The 15,622-nt window shown below is 32.2% G+C and overlaps 1 protein-coding gene and 1 long non-coding RNA gene across 3 annotated transcripts; one reads left to right on the forward strand and one right to left on the reverse strand.

Annotated features, from left to right (window-relative positions):
- Positions 1–5,418: 5,418 nt before the first annotated feature.
- LOC112495462 (cysteine-rich receptor-like protein kinase 10) lies at positions 5,419–11,155 on the forward strand. Of its 2 annotated transcripts, XM_052442484.1 has the most exons (7): positions 5,419–6,250; positions 6,628–6,735; positions 6,824–7,026; positions 7,477–7,687; positions 8,186–8,423; positions 8,522–8,672; positions 10,693–11,155. In XM_052442484.1, the coding sequence occupies exons 1-7, from the start codon at positions 5,434–5,436 to the stop codon at positions 11,002–11,004; spliced, it is 2,040 nt and encodes a 679-aa protein (XP_052298444.1). In that variant the 5' UTR covers positions 5,419–5,433; the 3' UTR covers positions 11,005–11,155. The 2 variants fall into 2 exon arrangements, with proteins under 2 accessions (XP_052298444.1, XP_052298445.1); XM_052442485.1 differs by lacking the exon at positions 6,628–6,735.
- A 45-nt stretch (positions 11,156–11,200) lies between these two features.
- On the reverse strand, positions 11,201–12,333 carry LOC127898671 (uncharacterized). The gene is made up of 2 exons (XR_008055157.1): positions 11,522–12,333; positions 11,201–11,408 (listed from the first exon to the last, which is right to left on the reverse strand). It is a non-coding gene; the product is annotated as an uncharacterized LOC127898671 (long non-coding RNA).
- Positions 12,334–15,622: the final 3,289 nt, after the last annotated feature.

Below are 15,622 nucleotides of genomic sequence, written 5' to 3' on the forward strand. Positions count from 1 at the left end.
TTTATCATGTTCCTGAAGTTAGGAAAAACCTTGTATCTAGTAGCCTTCTTAATAAGTTTGGCTTCAAACTTGTTTTTGAGTCAAACAAATTTATATTATCTAAGGGTGGTACCTTTGTTGGGAAAGGATACATGTATGAAAGAATGTTTAAACTCAATATCAATAATATGAATGTTTCTTCTGCTTATATGGTTGATTCATTAACTTTGTGGCATAATCGTTTAGGACATGTGAATATTAGAAGATTGCATGATATGGCTAATTTGGAGTTAATTCCTAAGCATGAAAATGACATGCATGAAAAATGTAAAGTATGTGCACAGACTAAAATCACAAGATCTCCTTTTCCAAAAATTGAAAAAACATCTTCTTTATTGCATTTAATTCATAGTGATGTGTGTGATATGCAAAGTAATCCTACTAAAAGTGGTAAAAAATATTTTGTAACATTTATTGATGATTTTTCAAAATATTGCTATGTGTATTTATTTCATTCTAAAGATCAAGTGTTAGAGAAATTTAAAACTTATAAAAATGAAGTTGAGAATTTTTGTGACACTAAAATTAAATGCCTTAGAAGTGATAAAGGAGGTGAATATGCTTTTTCTGAATTTTGTGAATTTGTTGGCATTGTACATGAAACTAGCACTGCATATACTCTACAACAAAATGGCGTAACTGACAGGAAAAATAGGACATTAATAGAAATGGTTAATGCTATGTTTTTTAATGTTGGGCTTGGTAAAGGTTTTTGGGGTGAAGCTATTTTAACTGCATGTCATATCTTAAATAGAGTGCCTAATAAGAAAACAAAGGTGACCCCATATGAATTATGGAAAAAGAGAAAGCCTAATTTTTCTTATATAAGAGTTTGGGGTTGACGAGCCATTGTAAGACTACCTGAACCTAAGATAAAGAAATTAAGAGAAATGAGCATTGAATGCATATTCTTAGGATATACTGAGCATACTAAAGCTTATAGGTTTCTTGTAACAGAACCTAATAGCTTTGTTGAGATCAATACTATAGTGGAATCTAGAGATGCAATATTCTATGAAAATAGATTTTCCACTATACCAAAAAGTATTGATTCTCAAGAGAATGATAAACAAATAGAAATTGGTCAAAAGTGTGATGCTAATAATGAGCAAAATCATTTGAGAAGAAGTAAAAGAATAAGGACTATAAAATCCTTTGGACCAGATTTTATAGTCTATTTAGTTGAAGGGACAAGAGACTCACAATCAAAATAGACCATGATCACACCTACTATAGAGTCTGATCCCATCACCTATGAAGAGACAATGAAGTCTCAAGAGGCCATTAATGATGAAATGGACTCTATTATGGGTAATAAGACTTGGAAATTAGTTGATTTACCACTTGGCTCTAATCCTATAGGTTGTAAATGAATTTTCAAAAAGAAGAAGAAAGTTGATGGAACAATTGAAAGATTTAAAGTAAGACTAGTAGCAAAAGACTTTACACAAAAAGAAGGCCTTGATTATTTTGATACTTATGCACCTATTGCAAGAATTGCTACTATTAGAGTCTTGATTGCTTTGGCTTCAATTTATCATTTTGAAATCCATCAAATGGATGTAAAAACAGCTTTCTTAAATGGAGAATTAGATGAGGAAATTTACATGAAACAACCAAAAGGGTTTGTTATGCCAAGACAAGAACATAAAGTTTGTAAACTAGTCAAGTCTTTAGATGGTCTTAAACAAGCTTCAAAGCAGTGGCACGAAAAGTCTGACAAAGTGATTGTCTCAAATTGATTTAATATTCATGAATCTGATAAATGTGTCTATAGCATATTCAATGGAAATAAATGTGTGATTATTTGTTTATATGTGGATGACATGTTAATTTTTGGTACAGATAGTAAGAGCATTGAACTCACTAAATCATTATTGTCATCTAATTTTGATATGAAAGATATAGGACTTGCTGATGTGATTTTGGGGATTAAAATTATAAAAAATGAGAATGACCTAGTATTGACCCAATCACATTATATTGAGAAAATTTTAAAGAAATTTAATTATTATGATTGTAAGCATGTGTCGACACCTTTTGATTCAAACATAAGATTGTATCCTAACACTGGCAGATCAATATCCCAATTAGATTATGCACGTGTTATTGGGTGTCTTATGTATGCGATAACTTGTATTAGGCCTGATATTGCTTTCGCTGTTGGAAAGCTGAGTAGATATACTAGTAATCCAAGCCAAGAACACTGGCAAGCAGTGTACAAAATTCTAAAATATTTAAAACATACAATGGATAATTGTATATACTACAATGGATAATGGTATATACTACACTGGATATCCATCAGTTTTGGAAGGATTTTCGGATGCTGGTTGGATTACTGATCGAGATGATCATACATCCACAAGTGGTTGGATTTTTAATCTTGGTGGAGGAGCTATTTCATGGGGCTCAAAGAAGCAAACTTGTATAGCAGACTCCACTATGGCTGCAGAATTTGTAGCTTTGGCTTCATGTTGCAAGGAAGCTGAATGATTAAGGAATTTGCTTATGGAAATTCCTATTTGGCCTAAACCAATGCCTCCTGTGTCCATTTATTGTGATAGTGAGGCAACTTTGTCAAGGGCATATAGTCAAATCTATAATGGAAAGTCTGGGCACATAGATATAAGACATAGTTATGTGAGACAATTACTTACAAATGGAGTAATCACAATTGACTTTGTGAAATCATGCCAAAATTTGGCGGACCCCTTAACTAAAGGCTTTGCAAGAGATATTGTATTTAAAACTTCTAAAGGGATGGGACTGAAGCCAGCATCATCTTATCACCAATGATGGAAACTCAACCCAACACTTGAAATATCAAGATCTTAGGTTCAATGAGCAAAAGTACATCATATGTTGTGATAGCAAGCACTATAATATTTTTAGATGCGTCTTAAAGGTCAGTGCTTGATACCTGTAATATATGGGAAAGGTTAAGCTACTTAGCTTTTAATAGACTTATAAATGTTTTAGTTATAGGGACATTCTAGATAAGTCTACCTATGTGAGTGTAGGAGGTAGTGCCGTTTCCTATGTAACTTGGCTGGTTACTAAGGTGGTCATGAAAACATGATATAGACACAACGCCAATCCACGTGTTGGCTAAAGAATACTTGAGAATTTGAAAACTTATGTGTGAGATATATCTGGTTAGTCAATTAAGGTCGCTGGTTCAAAGCTTGCCTACCATGCCACCTTGATTAATCTTAATGTATTGTCACTAAGTGAAGGTTCAAGTCCAAAAGACACCTTCATCTATGCATAAGTTTTCGAAGCCTGTGCAAGACAATTTTTCAAAATTCATTTATTTTGAAAATGGTGGGGGATTGTTGGATAATTTTCAAAATAAATGGTGTCTTATGGTAAAGACATGTCCTATTAATTGTGCCTTTTCTAAGGTATCTTTCACTAAAGACATATCTAATTAAATGATGTATTGTTGTAAGGACATGTCCATTTAATTGCGTCTTATAGAAAATGTATCTTTTTACTAAATGATATAACTTTTCATGGCAACATTTCACTTAGAGATGCATAATTTCATGGTGACATTTCATTTAAAATGGTGATGGTTCAATTTGGACCATTGATTAACATTAAATATAGATCAAATGGCCATGAATGAAGGGGTATCATGAAAGATGACAACTCAAATGAGGGGACACAAGTATATCTATAAATAAGGGTTATGTTTAAGCCATTTAGATATGAAATTAATGATCCTACACCACTCTTTTCTTAGCATTCCTTTCTAGTATGAATTTCAACACAAAACACCCATTTCTTTTGTGCATTAAAAATCCAATATATTGTTTTCTACAAGAACAATATATTGTTTTTTGGCAGGCTTGCTGCATTCAAGAGTATTCTGGTTTGCTTTCGTCGATGCACAACGCAAGCAAACAAACAAGTGCTTCATTGTATCCTGGAGGCGTATTTGCTTAACCCATGTGCATCACTCAATTGGTGGGGGCAAATAACGTCTTAAGGAAAGCGACATTTGTAATGTGCCTTGAAGCACACAAATTTTCTGCAGTTTACTTATTACTATTATTTTTCTTCCTACATACAGAGTTAGTTGTAAACACATTACTTTACGTAATAAAGTTCCACTATTATTGTTGTATTTCTTTACATTTGCCATTCCCCACAAATTCAACCACCAACACCCGATACATATCATAAGTGAGCATATGACACATGTCCTGAGTGAGAATAGAAGTCAAGACAGGAGGAGGGTTATGGAAAATATGAAAGCCCCAAAGAACATAGAGAGCATTAGAGGTGGGTAAAAAAACCATGGTCTTAAAAACACCGAACCGAACCGGCAGTTTTTTCTAATTCGGATCGATTTTTATTTTTAAAAAAACTGAAATATATCATTTGTAAAAAAAATCGAAATGTCGGTTCGGTATTCGGTTCACTCAGCTGAACCGAAAAACCGGATTAATTTTAGAGTATATTTAAATCGACATGTGTTAAAATTTTTTTTATAGATCCAAATATTGAGTTGGAAAATGCCTAAAGTTGATGTTGATTTTGATGAAGATGGGAGAATGTTGTTGGCGTTTGTTTGCAATTTTTTTTTTTTTTTTGTGAAGATGGGAGAATGTTGTTGGTGTTTGTTTCTAAATTTTCTTTTTATTTTGTGTGTAAGTTGTAATTATTGTTATTTTTATTTGTCTTTACAACATTATGATTATATTTATGTAGATGGAGTATTGGAGTTTGGTTATGTATTTTAAAATTTTAATATTTCATATTTTGTGAGTACCTTATTAGTAGTTAGTAAGATATTAGTGATAAAATGTGTTTTGAATATTTTGTATTTATTGTTAATATTTATAATGAAATTAGGATGAACTAATTGTTGAAAAAAATTATTACATTCATGAGGCCCAATAGGCTAAAAATTTGAAATTTTAAAATAGGCACAATAGGCTCAGAACTGAAAAAACCGAACCGATCCGTATAAGTTCGGTTCTTATTCAAGTTTTTTTTATAAAATAACCGATTTAAATCGGTTTTACTTAATTTCGATCCGATCCGAACCGTGCCCACCCCTAGAAAGCATAATTCGCTAAAAAGTCAGCAGCATGATTTGATTCACGATAAACGTGAATATTCTGCATTTCCACAAAATTGGACAGAGATATTCTGCATTTCCCACTCGACGAGCCCGCGGAAACTTTCCACAATCATTATTGACTTTTGAAAATCGGAGTCTCCTTCGCGCGCACCTTCATCTTCGTGTCTAACATTTATTAGCTATCTGATAATTACGGCTACGAATACGAGAGAAACAAAACAAAACAAGCGGAGCGGAAAGAAAAAGGAAAAGAACTGATGATATAATCAAATTAATCAAAATTAATCTTCCGCAAGATGAATATGATCCTCGTGTTTCTCTCTGTACTAAGCTTTCTAATCAGCCTCACAAGAGCATATTTTGCTGGTGACCTTTTCTACATATATCATTTTTGCAACAACACAGTGAATTTCACCAGAAACAGCACTTACCAATCAAACCTTAATCTCCTCCTCTCTACTCTTCGCTCTAACGCTACACACGGCAGCAGCGATAAATTCTCTGAAGGATTTTACAATGCTACCGCAAGCCAAGACCCTGACAAGGTCTACGGTCTCTTTCTCTGCCGTGGTGATGTCAGTGCAGAAACCTGCAAGGATTGTGTCAATTTTGCTACATCAGATATAACTCAACGCTGTCCCCTGCAAAAGGAAACCGTAATATGGTACGACCACTGCCTTTTACGTTATTCGGGCATTTCTTTCTTTTCTACCATGGACACCAAGCCCGCTAAGGCCTGGCAGAATCGACAAAATTCTACAGGTGGGTTATTTAACCAGCAAGTGCGGAATTTGATGAACGAAGCTGTGAATCAGGCTCTAAATACAACCAAAATGTTTGGGACAGTAAAGAAAAATTATACAGCCTCTCAAACGCTATACGGCCTCGTTCAGTGCACGCCGGACTTGTCAAGACATGACTGTAGCACATGTCTTCGTTTAGCTATTTCATCCTTTGATGAATGCTTTAGCATTAATATAGGAGGAAGAATGATGTATCCCAGTTGTAACTTCCGATATGAGCTGTACCCGTTTTATGATGATCCGTCGATCGTGACACCGCCGCCTGTGTTTTTGTCTCCCCCATCTCCTGGTTCTGTAACAAGCTCTAAAGGTAAACTAATTTCGAATTTCCTTCTTAACTTTATAAATTAACATCAAATTTAATAGCTATCCTTTAAGTTAAGTTCATTTAGTTAAAATTATTCTAACTTTTTGGTGAGAACGTAATACAATCCCTCATTACACCTCTTGTTTTCACTGCAAAATACCAACAGAACTCGGTATCTCCTTGATAAAACAGCAATTTGCACAAAGAAAATACCATATGATCCACTTGATTTATTTATTTATTCATTTTTTTGTGTATCTTTACTAATTTGTATAAGACATTTTTCACATGAGTTTGTGTCTATAAGATTACTTATTCTAGTTAGTTCAAACGAATAAAATAAAATAAAATAATATATATATGGTTCTGGTATCTCGTAGGCAAAGGAAGGAAAGCAATATGGATTGCAATTGGCACAACTATACCAACCATATGTCTATTCATATTGTTGGTTTCTGTTGTTAGGCACAGGAGGAGAAGAAATAAAGGTAATAATGAATTTCTTTCGCGACTTCGAAGGTTGTTTCATTTTTTCACGAATACTAGGAAAAAATAATAAATTGATGCGTCTTCCAGAGAAGAAAGCAATAAATCAACAAGAACTTTATACGAGAGAAGGTAGAACCGGGAGCGACTCATATGATATTTTAGGAGGAGAAACGCACGGGGATTCTCATCAAGAGCTCCCAATCTTCCCGTTAGGTCTAGCACTCGAGGCTACAAGACATTTCTCTGATGAAAATAAGCTTGGAGAAGGTGGTTTCGGCCCTGTGTACAAGGTACTTTGCTTTAATTTATTTAAGCAATTAAACCACTTATGCCATGAGTGTCAGAGTGTGTCATCTAGCTCAAGGCCCTGTGCTTAATTTCCGTGTTGTTATCCTTCTATTGGCTTAATTTTAAGTTTGTTGCTGGTTTATTAACCCAAAGCACCTTCCGCTCAACAACTGATTTTTAAGACAGAGTTCTACCTTGTGAGTTCATAACAATCAGTTGTCAGAGCAAGGGCTTCAAGTTCGGAAAAAATCTTCTCCATTCTCCATGCATGCAACCCTTTTATTAGATGTGTATTTCACAAACAATCATGAATATATATAGATCCCTTTCAAAAAAAATAGTATATTGATCAAACGTAGATTTTGATATGGAAATGGTTGATCAAATGTAACTCGCACAGGGGATTTAGAATTTTTGTTTTATACATGGTAACAATAGAAATTTGTGTCCAGGGTATATTAGCGGGTGGGAAAGAAATTGCAGTAAAAAGGCTCTCAGGATCATCCGGCCAAGGGCTACAAGAGTTCAAGAATGAAGTTACTTTAATCGCCAAATTACAACACAAAAATCTTGTGAGACTATTGGGATGCTGTTTAGATGGAAATGAACTGCTGCTCATCTATGAATATATGCCCAACAAAAGCCTTGATGTCTTCATTTTCGGTTCGCCTCTCAAAACTTTCTAACTCTAGCTCAGTCTTGGATACATTTAATTTCCCTTGCTGCCGGTAGCAAAGTTCTGCAACTAAAACAGATACATGATGTTAGGATCAGGTGCTTTGCCACTATGCTAAAGGCTTAAATCAATAATTCCATGCATGTTCCTATGGTTTGCACTCTTTGTGGACATAGTTACTAAGTACCAGTAATGAATTTGGATCCAATGGTGATCTAAGATGTGTTGATGAGTATTAAAGATTTTATGTCACGTCTGCATTTGTAATAATATATAATATAAATAATTATATATTCAATCATATCTCATAGATAACCATCAATCACAGTTTTCAAAGTTTGTTCAACATATGATGAGATCAATCAATATGAAATCAAAATTCCAAGAATCAACAACTTTTTCTATTTCTTTCTCCCTTAGAAATAAAGCATGACAAACTAAGTACTCAAGTGCATACTTTAATTTTTTTTTTTCTTGGTTTTCAGATTCAACTAGGCGTGCACAATTGGATTGGAAAAGACGCATTAGCATCATTAATGGAATTGCACGAGGCCTTTTGTACTTGCACGAGGATTCTCGGCTCAAAGTTTTTCATCGAGATCTTAAAGCAAGTAATGTCTTGCTAGATCATGAGATGAACCCAAAAATATCAGACTTCGGAATGGCAAGAATCTTTGGTGGCAATCAAAATGAATCTAATACCAGTAAAGTTGTTGGAACATAGTAAGTACAAACCTATTTTACCATATACATGTATTGAGAATTTATCTAAAATAATGTGTGTTGATTGACTTAATTTATTTGACATTTATTTCCAACAGCGGATATATGGCGCCCGAATATGCACTGGGAGGAGTAATTTCAGTAAAATCGGATGTTTTCAGTTTCGGAGTTCTTCTTTTAGAGATCATAAGTGGAAAAAAGAATAGTGGATTTTATCTTTCCGAGCATGGTCAAAGCCTACTTGCTTACGTATGTGATCATTTTGTTTTATTTAATTTTAGCATGATTGGTAACTAAATCTACTCTCCGGCCTTGTAATACCCCAATTCTCTTAAGGGTATTTAAGTCTTTTTAGTTTTTAGTGATCCTTTTTATCCTAGTATAAATAGAATAATATATCTTTCTCATTATAAGTGAGAGGAAAGAGAGATCGGTTGAGGGAAAAAAAAGACAAAAAAAAAAAATAAAGAGAGAAAGATGGAGAGAAAAGAATAGAAGAAGAGAAGAAGAAAGTCTTCTTTTTTGTTCTGTCATGGGCAACACATGAGATCAAGTTGCATAATTTGAATTAGGCATTTTTGAGAGAAGATTTGGATTTAGGGGTAAGTTTTAATTCTTGGTTTTTATTGATTTGTTGTGGAGAAGCATGATTGCAATAGAAGTAGAAACCTAAGATTTTGCAGAAATATGCTGACAGTGAATTATTACGAAAATCATAGTAATTTGTACAAATTGATTTTGATTCTGATTTTTGGATATATTAAACTAGACAATGTCTAGAATGTTTTGAAACTTGTTTCAAGTTAATCGGATAACATTTCAATTAATTACGATTTTTCAAAATCAAGTCTGAAAACCTGGAAATTTCTGATATCAGTGAATAACATGAATTACGAAATTATTTTTACCATAGTCTAACTTCTTCACAAATTATGAAATTTGGATCAATGATTTTTATATATGTCGAGTATGATTCTGTAAATGTTCATGATTTTATGATAAAACAATAAATTGTTTTGTATTTTTAAAGCAAGTGTGTTCAAAACAGAAAATTGTTTGACAGTATTAATGATGTCTGAAACGTCAATTATTTTCAATATTTTTTAAATGAATTAGGTTATGAAATTTTTATCAATGAACTGTCGATATGTCAGCATATTGTCTGTAAAATTTGAGATTTTTCCAATTAGGGAATAATTTATTAAAAATCAGAGAATATGGACTATTTTGTTTTGAGTGTCGGTTATTGAGGGCATTATAGTTTATGATTGAGACTGATTATATCTTATGAGAATTTTATTGATGATTTTAGGTTGACGATATCAGTATGCATTTGTTACATGATGATACCAAGAGGTAAGTAAACTAGACTTCAAAACAAATCACAATAAACAATATATATGTTTGACTTGTGTGAAAAGCCTATATTTTATATGTACTAATATGAATTTATATGTCTCTGTCCATGTGTTTATGTGATGTGTTGTTATGTGTTGAGTATGATTACATACATGGGCATAGGTATATGTGATGATTCATTGGCATAAACACGAAAATGCATTAAGTTTTCTATAAATGGGAAAGTGGATTTTAACAAATGGAATTTCTACTTTATGAGATTTTGCATTGGGGACCACCTCTTGAAGTTGTGTGGGGGCCACCTCTTGAGATTATGTAGGTGCCACCTCTTGAGTGCCAAAGCGCCGCAAAGTGTCATGCACGGTGCAAAGTGCCACATTGCAAGATACGTATTTTATTGAAAGAAAATGTGAAAGTTTGGAAGCGACTGAAAAAGATTTTGATGAAATTTGTTTCAATTATTTTGAAAAGATCACAGCATATCATCCGTTTGCATTATGTATAAGTATGTATGTATTTTGATATAAGAAAAACTAGTTTGCTTATTGAGTTTTATACTCATTATAGTTTATTGTGATTCAATTTTCAAAAGTCATGATTGATTTGTTGTAAGCGAGGAGGACTTGAATTGAGGACGATAGATGGTTTGGCCAAATTTTTAGATTATTCCGCTGCCTATTATATTTGAGGTTTGAATTGTTATCGATTTGCCCTCAAAATTCGGGTTGGGGTGTTACAGGCCTACTTGTGGATTCCAAACCTCGGATCTCTTATTTTAACTCTAAAGATTTTACTAGCTGAACTATTGATACTCCAGACCATGCATGTATGCTATCTTTATCACTCATTTGGAAGACTGATTTCTCCATGATTAATGGTAGGACGCTAATCTTTGTTCACAACATTTCAGACATGGAAATTATGGTGTAATGGAGAAGCTCTAGAGCTGATGGATCCAGTACTCAAGCAGTCATGCATGGCCGCTGAACTTCTGAAATGTATACATATTGGATTATTGTGTGTTCAGGAAGACCCAGCCGACAGACCTAACATGTCATCTGTGGCTGTAATGTTGGCGAGTGATACAGTATCACTTCCTCAACCAACCCAGCCTGCGTTTTCTGTTGGCCGCATTATTGCCAGGTCTGGTCAATCCTCATCATCATATTCTAAAATTTGCTCTGTTAATGAGGTTACTCTTTCAGACGTGTCTCCTCGTTAACAATTATGTAAAATTTGTGTATATACATACACACATATGTATTTTTTTATCCGAATAACATGTTTGCTTATTTTGTTTACATCAATTCAATGAAATGTTAAAATAGTCTGTAATATAGATTACCGGCTGACTCAAAAATAGTGCCGGCGTAGAAGAGAAATGCATATATAGACTCCTCCAAATCTTTGGAATACAATGAGTCCAACTCCAACCTGAAAATTTTTATTTATAAACTTCTATAAAAGTAAGACAATTGAGACAAGGCATCCATAAAAAATTTTAACCGGCCGCAAGATAATGGATGAATAATTTGTAAGTCTCACTGTGAGTGAATGAATATATTTCTGCTGGAACAAGTTCAGAATTGCATCTCCTGATATCTGCTGAGGGAAGTTTGTATAATCCTGAAAATTGAAACAGAAAAAATAGAAATTTAAGAAAATATTAAACTTACATAAACATTGAAAGCTCAAAAAACAGTTATTATAAAGAGTAAAAAGAATTTAAAAAAAAATACTTTGATTTCAGCAGCTTCTTGAGAAATATCAACATTCAGTCCGCTGAGGCTCTGTAAAGAAGCTTCAAACTCTTTCAGTTGACCAACTTTTGCCTGCAAGCAGAAGCAATAGTAGTGGATCTAACACTAGTGAATCAAAAATTGAGCCAAAACGCGGCGTTTTCCTGCAGCCAAACTCTGTGATTTCGTCAGATAAGTCCACGCGTGACAAGTCACGTGATCCACTTATTCTGACCAAGTCAAAGTTCGGTTAAAGTCGTTATGAAAAGCGGGAAAGGGAACCGAGTTTCGTCTGTGCTTCTGGCTCGATAAAAGAAATAAAACGTACTAATTTTGTAATTTAATTGACTATATGGGCGTTCCTTGGTTCAAATAATATAATGTACATTTGAGATTGAGGCATTCTGTTTGGTTACGGAGCTTTTTCAGTACACTATGGGGTTAAGTGCTTTGATTACTCAGATAATATTAAAGTAAGGTGGGGAAAGGGAAAAATCCATGCTTCCCGTAACCCAAAGCAACTCATATTCATTTTTCAGCCCAAGGGCCAGCCTTAAGTAGGCCCAACTTTCGCCACCTTATTATTACACGTTCAAAAATTTTGTGCCCCGTAATTTACTCAAGGGAACTGGGGAAGTGACCTCTCCAGTAACTTTGTTTTATTATATCTACATATAATTATTATAAAATTTTAACATATACTTTTTACTATTTTTTATTTTTAAATTTGAATCATTCAACCACTTTGACATTAAAAAATATCAATTTTTTTTAAATAAATTAAAAGGTTATTTTATTCTATAAAATTTTGAAAAATAAAAAATATCTGTAAATTTAATAAAATAAATAAATCTCAAATCTAATATGTTAAATTTTTATAATTATAAATTCATTTAAAAAATTATCATGGTATTTTTTATAATTATAATTTTATTTAATTTGCATAGGAAGTTTCTTAATATTAATTATAGAGAAGTTTACAATAATCATAGGGAGCTTTTATAAACTTCTCTATGCTTAATTTAATTACAAAAATTAAATTAAATTATAATTACAAGATGTTGATTTTTTATGATTATAATTTCATTTAAAAATTATCACCTTAAATTTTGAGATTTATTTGTTTTGTTGAATTTAGGGATATTTTGTAATTATATTTTTTATTTTTTAAAATTTTGTAGAATAAAATAATTTTTTAATTCATTTAAGAGTAAAACGATTATTTTTAGTGTCAAAGTAGTTGATTGATATAAACTTTAAAATAAAAATGGTGTAAAGAATGTATCAAAATTTTGTGATAATTAAATATATATAACAAAATAGAGATGGTGTAAAAATAATTTCGCTTTATTCAGTATTTCTGGGATAGTTTCTTTAAGGATAATCTAGGCTTGGCGAAGAAAGCTCACACGTCTCCATCAAGTAGTGTACAAAAAATGGCTCAACTAAAATGATCACGTGTCCTCCATTTTCATGGGAATTATAAAAGAAAAATTTGGAGCTGAAGAAAATGATATTCTGATTTCTGATGATTGATGATTGATGAATTTGTGTTCCACTTAAGTAGATAAAGATTCAATGACTCCAACATTAAACAAAACTAGTAGATGTTTCTGCTAAAAAGCACTTTCCCAAAAGTACTGAAGACGAATAAGTACTTGCCTGGGTACTGGTATGGCCAAGGTCAGCAACAATTCCAGACTGAGCAGGTGATGAATATCCCACCTGCAAACCAAAACCAAGAGTCATTATTAAATTCATGTATAAATTGATACATAATTTAAATTATATCGTCATTTCATTAGGATAATTTTATGCTCTATAATTGAACAATCCCATGTCAGTAGCAACCAACATGCCGTTTTATCATATCATCAAAATCCTTCAAAACATATTTGAGCAATCGCAACCATAATATAAATCGGATTTTCATATATACCCATAAACTATTTAATAAAAATCTTGAAAATCAAAATTCTCTAATATTGGCGATTGATGTCTATATACTTATATATATGTAGTTATATACACTTACTGCATGGCCATAAACGTAGGAGGCGCAGGCGGCAACTAAGCTGCTGAAGATGACTCTTAAGGGTTACAGGATCAGCTGAATATCGCTCATTATTTTGCAGCTGGTCATTGCTATTATAGCTTCTGATTGAGGCTCCACTGTTTGAAATCAATGAGCTTGTTATTAGTGAACCTTCTTCTATTTCTGAGCAACTGCAGTTACAAAACAGAGACCGATCGGAGAAGAAAGAGTGGGGGCTATGAATTTTTTACTTTATTTTATTATATATATATATATATAAAGCTCAACATAAAAAAGAATGTGGGATATTTAACTGGGTTTTTCAAAAATTAGTAATACTGAAAAGTACTAATACAAGCTCAGCAATTACCGCATTAATACATTATTAGGACTCTGCCGCTGTCTAGTAGCATCTTTACCAACTAGTTGATGTGACAACATAAGGAGCATTTGCGAAATGCTGGAAGTGTTAATGTTCACACAAATGAAATCAAGCCAAGACCTTTGTTTTCTCCAGGTGTATAATTAAAACACACAAAGAGACTTTTTAGCCTCTACCTTCTTTACAATTTGAACTTAGGTAGTCAATTAATGCCTGAAAATCATTTTACTAATTCCTTAAGAGTCCAATCAAGTACAGAGTTAATTAGGAATAACGATCACAATAGGACTGTTTAAATTATCTCATGCATTTTAAATTTATCTCTTTATTTATTTATTCTCAACAAGGAACAACAAGACTCTTTTTTTACTTTAATAGCCCTAGTAGATAGTTGCCTAAAAGATTGACTTCAAATTTTCTTAGAAAATACATATATAATTTAGATAGTTAATTTATCTAGTACACTAATAATGTTAGAATATTTTTTAATATATAAAAGAATTTTAAAAATGTAAGTTATTATATTTATTTTAATAATATATTATCATTTATTATAATAAGTTTTAAATAAACCTTTGGGTTAAATAGATTCTATAATTAATCAAATTTATCTCATGTATTAATAATATTCAGTTATTTTATATAATATTGAAAAAATTATATTTTTATCTATTTATTTTAATATTATGTCATTTATTATAAAATATTAGAGTCAATTTTTTTGAGCTAATAGAACTAAAGGGTATTATAGTCAAAAAGAGATTTCAATATCCTTTATTGAAAACTTGGATATTTACATAATTTTCTCAAATCTAAATCTTGAGGGTGTAGGTGTTATTTTCCCTTATTTTTATTATTAAGAGATAGGGAGATACTAGGAAAATGATGAAAATTAGCGTGGTCCTCAAAGAGCTACAATAAAAGTCAAGTTCAAACGGAATTAGGTTTGAATGATAGAAATTGAAATGCTGTTGGGTGTTAGAAAAAGTTAAGATCAGCTACTTTATGCATATAGCTCATGAGAACCACAAAAAAAAAATGATATTAATAATGATCTTTATTAATATAATAATTAGCTAGGAATGCTTTACTACCTTTCCTTGTTTCAAAATTTCTCTTCGTTCCAAATTAAGGGTGAGGCTATTTAATGAATTGTTATTGTGAACACTCTTAATTTAACAAATAGATAGTGCTATTTGAATATGTTAAGAAACCCATTTTAAAAATTATTTTTTAGTACTAAAACATTCATAACCTAAATTATTATTGTAGACAAATTAATAAATCCCTAATACTATTTGTTGTACGCTCGTTTTCTTTGATTGCTTTTTTTTAGCTCATCTCTTGGGGTTTCAGAATTTAGTCATAATAATTGGACTAGGCTAAACATTTTTGGCCGGTAAAGCTCCTCTTGAATTTTGCCAATATATTCTCCTTACTCAAGTTTCTTCGAATTAAATGTGAAGAGTTATTCTGCATGTTGATTGTCCGATAATTTCAAATGGACGAATAGTTGTACAATTCGTTTTGAAATTTTCCATGTCGACTTCAAGAATTGTAGACGTATCCCAAAAAATCTATTGCGTGGTTCAAGAAGTTACTACTCCATCATCCTAATTAAAGCAAGCATAGATTTTTATTTTATGATATGAAAACTGAATTACTTTTTCGTAAAAGTAAAAAA

Source organism: Citrus sinensis, chromosome 5 (assembly GCF_022201045.2).
Source record: "Citrus sinensis cultivar Valencia sweet orange chromosome 5, DVS_A1.0, whole genome shotgun sequence".
NCBI lineage: Eukaryota > Viridiplantae > Streptophyta > Magnoliopsida > Sapindales > Rutaceae > Citrus > Citrus sinensis.